The sequence below is a fragment of the Rosa chinensis genome, chromosome 5 (genome assembly GCF_002994745.2).
Source record: "Rosa chinensis cultivar Old Blush chromosome 5, RchiOBHm-V2, whole genome shotgun sequence".
NCBI classification, from domain to species: domain Eukaryota; kingdom Viridiplantae; phylum Streptophyta; class Magnoliopsida; order Rosales; family Rosaceae; genus Rosa; species Rosa chinensis.
The window spans coordinates 65169564-65179111 of NC_037092.1; the positions used below are offsets into that span (position 1 = coordinate 65169564).

The 9548-nt window shown below is 37.4% G+C and overlaps 1 protein-coding gene and 1 pseudogene across 1 annotated transcript; one reads left to right on the top strand and one right to left on the bottom strand.

Annotated features, from left to right (window-relative positions):
* Window positions 1-779: 779 nt before the first annotated feature.
* LOC112163853 lies at window positions 780-1190 on the bottom strand (annotated as a pseudogene).
* Window positions 1191-6705: 5515 nt separating this feature from the next.
* Window positions 6706-9260, top strand: LOC112163854. Its single transcript, XM_024300119.2, has 3 exons — window positions 6706-8488; window positions 8592-8710; window positions 8805-9260. The coding sequence occupies exons 1-3, from the start codon at window positions 6706-6708 to the stop codon at window positions 9201-9203; spliced, it is 2301 nt and encodes a 766-aa protein (XP_024155887.1). The 3' UTR covers window positions 9204-9260.
* Window positions 9261-9548: the final 288 nt, after the last annotated feature.

Here is a 9548-nt window from a genome sequence, read left to right on the forward strand (position 1 = left end):
GTTTCTTATGTTTCATTCTTGTATTCATGTTTTTATGTTTTCTTCCCTTTATTTATTTTAATTTTCGAAAACCCTAAACCTAAATCCCCCTCATTTTCGTAAGTTGTTTATATATGTGTAAATATTATACTTTGTTTTTATTTTAATTCTTTAATTGTTTTACAATGACAGGTGTACCCTCAATCCCCGGAATAGAACGATCCCTATTTACTATATACTAACGATGACATTTTCAGGGTTAAATTGCGCGCTAATTTTAGCGTATCAATCATCACGTTCAAACTCAATCCTATAATGTCTGTTGAACCTAAACTTCAATTTTTTCTCTTAATTAGCTACTCAACCTTGTCTTTCCTAGGAGGGTAGACGAAGACATATTGATGTTCGAACTGGAATTTCGTATGAGGATGTTGGAAATGTTTGATCTTACAACACCATTTCACATACTTAAGCCACCCCGATACCCATTGACAGCTTGTTTCAGAAAATCCAGTTGATTGCCAATGGAATAAGGAAGTAAAGCTTCACAGCATGCATAGTAAAAATAGGAATAAAGTCTCTGATTGTAAGAAAGTCATACAAGCTCTCAAGAGTAACTAGTTTACGGTAAGTCGTAGGGCTCTGGAAAAATAGTGTTTAAGCCAATGATATAAGCTATAGTAGAGCAAATTAGAGATTCAAGGATTCTGTATTTAATATTGATTTCCTCTCCTTCTAATCTCATTCATGATTCTAAGCTAAGCAAATATTAATACCAAAGAAATGGGATATGGATTTTCCTAAGGTCTCTTGCCTCTAATTCTCCTAGTCAGCTGAATATCATTGGGCATAATGGTGACCCTCTTAGAGTGAATAGTGCAGAGGTTGGTGTCTTCAAACAGACCCACCAAGTAAGCCTCTTCCGCCTTTTGAAGCGCCGCCATGGTGCTACTTTGGAACCTGAGATTAATCTTGAAATCCTGAGCAATCTCCCTCACAAGCCTCTAGAATGGAAGCTTGTGGATCAAAAGCTTCGTGCTCTTTTTGTTCTTCCTGATTTCTCTCAGAGCCACTGTTCCCACTCTAAAGTGGTGGGGCTTCTTCAGTCCTTCGATCACCAGAGCTGAATTCCGGGTCGCCTTGGTTGCCAGCTGCTTCCTTGGTGCCTTGCCTCTAGTGGATTTCTAAACAGTCTTCTTAGTGTGATCCATTTTTGACTCCAATAGAGTTGCAGATTGATCAATCCAATTCCAGTATTTTTTCTTTAACAATGAAGAAATCAGTTGGCATTTTGGTTAAGATAATAGATGACGAATGACTTCTCTTTTTGATAGGAAGAAGGGCAAAATTGGAAGTGAATTAGTAAGCAGCATAACATACATAAAAACTAGAAAGTGGGAGTGTAAAATGTAATTTTTTGAGTGTGGATTTCACTCTCATTATTTTATAAATTTCTTTCAAGTTTATGATGGATATAGCTCTCGGGTCAATATTAAAACTCAATTTCTAAATAATCCAAAATAAAAACGTACAGATACAATATTAGGAATAAATTCAGCATATATTGTATCTACCAAAAATATACTCACTTATTAACTAAAACCTCAAAGCAATACTTTAAAATGCTGAGGCATACCCTGGGGCATAAGGCGTAAGTCTTATGATTGATATATATATATATATATATATATATATATTATAATTATAGAACATTAATAATGTAAGAAAATAAATTTATTCACTACTAATTTTGACTTAATCTCTAGCCCTTTTTTATAGTTATCTTGATAGAGTTAATCTCTATCTGTCTTCATTTTTATTTTTCTAGTTCAAACAAAGGGAATTTTATCTTCACTTAACCTCTCTATCCTAATTCCAAAAGCAGTTTAAAACCTTATCCTCTTATCTTTCTTTCTTTTTTGTAAAAAAAAAAAAAAGTTCATCTTCCATTAGTCTCAATCTTAACTTCAAGAAAACACGATCTCAAACCAAATTCATAAATATCACAGAGTAAGATAGATGTAGAGGCAGAAAAAGAAGTCAGCAACCAGATCGTGTTGCAGAGTAGCCTCACCAGCACCATTAAATTCATTCAATAGTTGGCACAAGACAAACACGGTAAAGATCGTAATGTTGTTTACCTTCTAACTAACACCAAGGATTAGCACAACTACATGGAATAGAGCTTGAGAGAAAACCTTCCTCCACATGAGGTATGGTTTTGAAAAAAAAAAAAAAAAATTGCTGGGCGTGCGCCTTTGGTGCCTTAGGCACCGCTTTATGCGCTTTTTGCGCCTCGTTGCTTTGGCATCAAAATTGACTCAATTTAATTGAAATTTTGAGCATAGGACGCCTCTAGGCGCGTTTTTTTTAAAACATTGCCTCAAAGTACCCATAAAATTCTCTCTTGACCTATTTTTTTACATGATTTATTTATGTAAGGGTGGTTCTAGTTGACCTCCTAATTTGATATTTTGACCTCCATCTTTTTTCAATTGTTATTAGAGTTTGTCAACTCATATGAAAAGACAAATAAAGGACAAAGAGAGAAAAAAAATATTCTTCTTACCTCCCCCATTTATATAAGTTACCTTAAACAAGCTTATTATTTAAGGTAATCTTTGGAGTTAATAAAGTACTATTTCAATAAATAAATAAATAAAAGCTTATTATTTTGGGAAGCTTCTCTGTCTCCATAACTAACGTTGAGTCAAGTCTCTGCCTTCATCTCTCTCTATCTATCATGTTTTATCGAGAAGGTTGATTTTCATTTCCTTAATTGGTTGTTAATTTAGGAATTATCAATTTGATATGATTCTCAATTATGGTTCTTGCTGCCCATCATTTTTTTCGTTGATTGATAATGTCATGCTTGATTGCATTTTCCGGTGTTGTCCTCTTCTTCATCTATAGCTGCCATGCAATACCCTTTCTGAAATTCGATTCAATTTCTTTTCTTTTTCTGACCCTTCATCAATTTCTTGATTGATAATGTCATGGTTGATTGCTTTATGTTGGAAAAGAGAAGAAATTGAATCTAATTTCAGAAAAGGGTATTTCTTGGTCGATCATTGTAGTCCCAAAAATAGTTTTTAAATTGTTGATTATTATACTGGGCATTCAGATACAGATGGCGGTTTAATTCACTTTAATCATTATTGTAGTTTTGAAATTTCTATCATAATTTGGATACTATACAACATCTACAAAGGTCAACATCACCCTCTTCTTCGTCTTATTTAGCTACCACGAAATACCCTTTCTGAAATTTGATTCAATTTCATCTCTTTTCCGACCTTCATCAATTTCTTTGATTGCCATGGTTGATTGCTTTTTGTTGGAAAAGAGAAGAAATTGAATCTAATTTCAGACAAGGGTATTTCTTGGTCAATCATTTTAGTCCCATAATTAGTTTTTGAATTATTGATTATTCTATTGGGCATTCAGATATAGGTAGTTTAATTCACTTAAATCGTTATTGTAGTTCTGAAATTTCTATCATAATTTGGATATTATACAACATCTACAAAGCTCCACGTCACCCTCTTCTTTATCTTTAGCTACCAAGAAATACCTTTTTTTGAAATTTGATTAAATTTCTTCTCTTTCCAAATCCAAAATCATTTTCTTTGATTGATAATGTCATGGTTGATTGCATTTTGTTGAAAAAGAGAAGAAATTCAATCAAATTTTGAGAAAAGGGTATTTATTGGTTGATCATTTTAGTCCCAAAAATAGTTTTTGAATTGTTGATTATTCTACTAGGTTTCCAGATACACGTAGTTCAATTCACTTTTTTTTTTTTTTTTGAATCAAATTAAAACGATTTCATTAGCTCAAGCTAGAACGGTACATTATATACCTTTCCACTGCCTTGAATATAGAGGGCAAATAAAAACAAGTGGTATACAGGATAACACCACTCATTAAGACATATCATCCTCACTTATTAAAGCGAGCATATAAACTATGAAAACAAAGCATAGTAAATAGGCAAAGTTCTAAAAAATAAAGACTTAAATTTTCTCTTTGCACTTCAAACTAGGGCTTGGAGGCTTGGCAAGATAGGCCAGGCAAAGTTCTTGTGCTTCCACTATTTTCTTTGCTTTGGAAGGATTCTTGTTCTTGGAACCAAAAGGCTTTCCTCTTTTCTTCCGTGTCTCGGACTTCCCCTCCTGCACTGCTTCTTTAGGCACCAAAATACTACCTGGAGCTTCAACCATCCCAAGTGATTTAGCAGTGAACTTGGTAGTGAATTTCGGCATTTTCAACGTCTTTGTAGGCAAGTCCATGCATGCTGGTGTGTTAAACAAGTTAGGTAACAGTACCTTCAATTTCTTTGAGGATGAATACGGGGAAGCAGGCCTGTCCCTTTTGGTGAATACCATCTCATCAACTTGAACAAGTGCAAGACAGTCATCTGCACTGGAGGAGAATCGGCATCCGGGTCACACAGCAGAACTGGTTTACGTCCAGAAGTAGATTCTTTAGATCCAAAGAGCACTCTGCTGATAGGAGGCAGGATGGGGGTTTCAAGGCCTTGGAATTTGAATGCTCCATTGACAAACCTGCTATTGGCAAAACCCAAAGAAGGGCTAAGGACTTCCAGCCTCTTTTCTAGATCGCATGTTCTAGTCTTAGTGCTGCTCGACCATCAGCTACAGGGCAGCGTCCTTCCTCATGAAAAATGAGGTCATAAGCCTTGCACTTACCCACAAGATTCTCAAAGAAAAATGAAATTTCAGCTTCAAAATTAGTATCTAGTTTTAGAGTCTTTTGAGGAAGAAAGGTTTGTCAATACCATGAAAAACCCTAACCCTTACCTTCCTAGAATTATCAAAAAGCTTGCCATCCAATTCAATGAATTTCCCAGCCACAGAAGCGATGTTCTTGATAGTATGACATACCTTATATAACAGTAGGATGTTCGTGATACGAACCCAGAAATAAAGCAAGTTTAGGTCCACTGCTTGTACTGGTGTAATGCAGTCATACTCACGTAGCACCACGGGAGCATGATTGAATCTCCAAGGTCCCCTTTCAACACCTTATTCCTATCCTGGAGTAGATCAAAACTCAGCACAAATCGATTTGGTGCTCACTTCTAGATCTTGAAGTCTCTACCTAGCACCCAAACACGCTAAAAGAAGTGTTTCAGATCATTCAAAACAGTAGGTTTAGTTGCTAAAGGGTGGGCTAGGAGATACGACTGCAACGCACACCGATGAGAGCCGCCCACCATCATCAATATGTCGATCACCTTGCCGCCTGTGAGGGCCAAGAGGCTGCAAATGAGGCAGTAATCTTGTTGATATTCGACATAATTGTGAGGTTTCGGTGAAAAATGAGAGGAGGAGGCCGTGTGGCTTAGGGTTTTGGGTGCTGCGATAGTAGTTTAATTCACTTTAATCTTTATTGTAGTTTTAAAATTTCTATCATAATTTGGATACTGTACAACCAATGTTCTAAAACGCGGCCGCCCAGCCCGCCTAGGCGCTGGGCGTCGCCTCTCTGCCTCGAGGAATGGCAAATCGGAGCTTCTGGGCGTTTCTGAGTTAGGCGGGCGCCCAGGCTGCCTAGGCGGTTGGGCGGTGAGACAGGAGTTTTTTTTTTTTAATTTATTTTTTTAAATCGCGAGATTAAGACCTAAGCCCAAATTCGTAGGGTCAGTTCCTCCCAAAGGCCAAAACGCCGCAAATCATAGGGTCAGTTCGTCTGTGATGCGAAAACGAAGCAAATCTCTAGCTCAGTCTCCTCCGTGCTCGATCTCTTCTCCGTCGGTGGTGAGCCTCTCCTCCGTGCTGTCACTCTCTCTCTTTGTCGCTCTCTCTCTTTGTCGCTCTCTCTTTCTCTTTGCGGCTCTGCGTGCGGCTCACTCTGGAACCAGATCGGATCATCGAAAGTCGGAACCGGTAGCTTCTTCGTCGCTCTCTCTTTTCTCTGCGGCTCTGCTCGCGGCTGAGCTCTGAAATCAGATCGGAATCTTCTTCGCCCTTCCGCTCCAGTTTCGACTCTTCCTCCACCATCTCAACCGCCAGCTTCTTCGCCCCTTCGCTCCACAGCTCCTCCCCTCAGCTTCTCCACGGTAAGTTCTGAGAAATTGATAATCTTTGGTTGAATTGATAATCATAAATTCATAATCTGGAAATTGATAATCTTTGTTCTTATTGAGTTGTTGGCTTATTGCTGGAATATTGTTCTTGTTGCTGGAAATCTGGAATTGATAATCTTGTTGTTGTTGAGTTGTTGGCTTATTGCTAGAATATTATTCTTGTTGCTGGAGCCTGGAATTGATAATGTTCTTGTTAAGTTGTTGATACTATTTTACTGCTGTTGCTGGAAACTGGAAATTGATAATTGTTACTGGATGTTTCTGTTGTAGCCCTGTTGTTACTGGATGTTTCTGTTACTAGATGTTTCTGTTCGTTACTGGATGTTTCTGTTACTGACTTACTGGATGTTTCTGTTGTTTGCCTTGCTTGTGTAATTGAGCAGAGTGTGGTTGTGTTAGGGTCTCAGAGAGTTGAAGTATCAGTCTATCATTGAGTAACTTGGTAACTTGGGTTAAATTATAATGACTTAAATTAGACAGTTAGTTAATGGTTTAATGCATATAAATATATAATGAATTAATGAGTTAAATTAGTTAATGCATGTACAATTATACATTCTACCACAGTGCCACTATTGTTAAATCATTGTTTGTTTATTAATAGGCCTTCCTTGATGGCATCTTCCGGAGGATCTAATGCTACTAATGAAGTAGATAGATCATTGAGGCGTGGGTCAAACGATGTTGGATGGGACTTTGCTGTGTTGGCGGATCCACACAACTTAGATAAGTTGAAGTGTAAGTTGTGTGGGAAAGTAATTAGTGGTGGAATACATAGAATGAAGCAACACATTGCCAACATCAAGGGGAATGTTGCCTCATGCAAGAATTCTACGGATGCCGATAAAGCCAAATGTATAGCCGCAATAGAGGGAGCAAAAATTAAGAGAAAGCAAAAGGATATGCATGAGAAGGAAGTGAGGGAAGAAGTTGAAGTTTCTCAATCACATGATGTAGAAGATGTAGAAATTGAAGGGCCAAGTTTGTCAAGAAAAAGGCCGCACTTTCTTGGGCCTATAGACAAGTTTGCATCTTCAATCACTCCCGATTCTTCAATTGATGGAAGCAAGAAGATGCGTCAACAAAATATTAATGATGCCATTTGGAAGGAAAGAGCACATAGTGTGCATCAATGGTTGACTAGGTGGGTGTATGAAGCCGGCATTCCATTTCATGCCATTGATAATGATAGCTTCAAAAGATTTGTAGAAGCGGTTGGTCAATTTGGCCCGGGTTACCGACCTCCAACTCAATACCAACTAAGAGAGCCATTGTTGAAGGAAGAGGTTGAGAGGACAAAAAATTCACTCAAGAAGCATGAAGAAGAGTGGGCAAAGAATGGTTGTTCCATTATCACCGATGCTTGGAGTGACCGAAAAAGAAGAAGTATTATGAACTTGTGTGTTAATTGCAAGGAAGGCACTACTTTTCTTTCTTCAAGGGAAGATTCGGATCAATCACACACCGGGGCCTATATCTTTGAATATGTTGACAAATGCATTGAAGAAGTTGGGGCACAAAATGTTGTTCAAGTAGTGACGGATAATGCTACTAACAATGTGGCGGCGGGGAATTTGTTGAAGATAAAGAGGCCAAATATATTTTGGACTTCATGTGCCACTCATACATTGAATCTCATGCTTCAAGGGATTGGTAACCAACCAAAATTCAAAGGAGTGATTGAGAAGACAAAGGCATTCACTATCTTTATCTATGCACATCACAAGACATTGGCTTTGATGAGGAAGCATACAAAGAAAAGAGACATAGTGAGGCCGGGAGTCACTAGATTTGCCACTTCCTTTCTAACTTTGCAAAGCTTGATGGAGAAGAAGAGTGAGTTGAGGTGTATGGTTGCTTGTGATGATTGGACCGCTTGCAAACATTCTAAGAGTGCTAAGGGGAAAACGGCATATAATACCGTATTGAGCACCTCTTTTTGGAATGGGGTAACACTTTGCTTGAAAGTGTTTGCTCCTTTGTTTAAGGTGCTTCGCCTTGTGGATGGGGATAAAAAGCCATCAATGAGCTTTTTGTATGGAGAATTACTCAAGGCAAAGGAAGACATTAAAGAGGCATTCAAACATCAAGAGGCCAATTATCGGCCAATTATAGAGATTATTGATGAGAAAGCCCGTGGTCGTCTTGATAGTCCATTACATTTGGCGGCTTACCTCTTGAACCCCTATTACTTCTACAAGGATGAAGACATTCAATATGATCATGTTGTCATGGAAGGGTTCTTTCTTTGTGTGGAGAAGTTTTTTCCTGATGACCTTGAGACCCAAAGTGTGGTGACAAATGAAGAATTGTTGATGTATAAAAGCAAAGGGGGTGGATTTGGAAGAGCATTAGCTAAGTTGGGATGTGCAAAGAATGATGACAAGTATGATCCGGGTAAGAAACTAAAACTTTCATTATTTTGTGAAAATTACAAGGCATGATATTTATTTTGTTTACTTATTATTATTGTTTTGTTTGTGGCTTTTTGCATATGTAGTTGGATGGTGGTCCAATTATGGAACTGGAACACCCAAATTGCAAAAAATGGCTAGAAGAATACTCTCTTTAACTACAAGTTCATTCGGGTGCGAAAGGAATTGGAGTACTTTTGAGGGAGTAAGTGTTTTCTTTCAAATGCTTAGAAGAATACTCTCTCACAATGGTTGATTTGTTACTAACTTATCAATATATATACATATTTTTTATGTAGATCCATACAAAGAAAAGGAATAGACTAGATGCTTCAAGATTGAATAATCTAGTCTATGTCCAATTCAATGCCAAGATTATTAACAAAAAGAGAAGGGCTCAAGAGTTGGGTGTGGATGTGCTACTTGGTAATGAAGCTAGCAAGGCTCAAGGGTGGATTGTGGATGGTGGTGATGAAGAAGATGACTCGGATATTATTAGTGAAATAGGGGGAGAGTCTTTGGGAGTGGATAGTGGGCTTAGGAGAAGTTCTAGAAATGTAGAGGTAAGAGAGCTTCATGATGAAGATTTTGTATCGGATGAGGACACAGATGAGGAGGGAGAAGAAGAAGATGTTGAGTTTGAGTCCGACACCGAAAGAGTCTTGGATGGATATGGAGAGGAAGAGTTAGAGATTTAGCCATTTAGGCTTGCAATTGTTTTATCACTTTAGTCTTTAACTCTTTATGTATGCTTATTTAGGACTCTTAAAATTTGAACATTCTAGGTGCAATTTTATAACTTTAGTCTTTAATCTTTAATTCTTTATGGATGCTTATTTAGGACTCTCTTAAAATTTGAACATTCTAGGTGCAATTTTATAACTTTAGTCTTTAATCTTTATGGATGCTTAATTATGACTCTCTTAAAATTTGAACATTCTAGGTGCAATTTTATCACTTTGGTCTTTAATCTTTATGTATGTTTATTTAGGACTCTCTTAAAATTTGAATATTCTAGATTTTTAGGAGCAATTTTATTACTC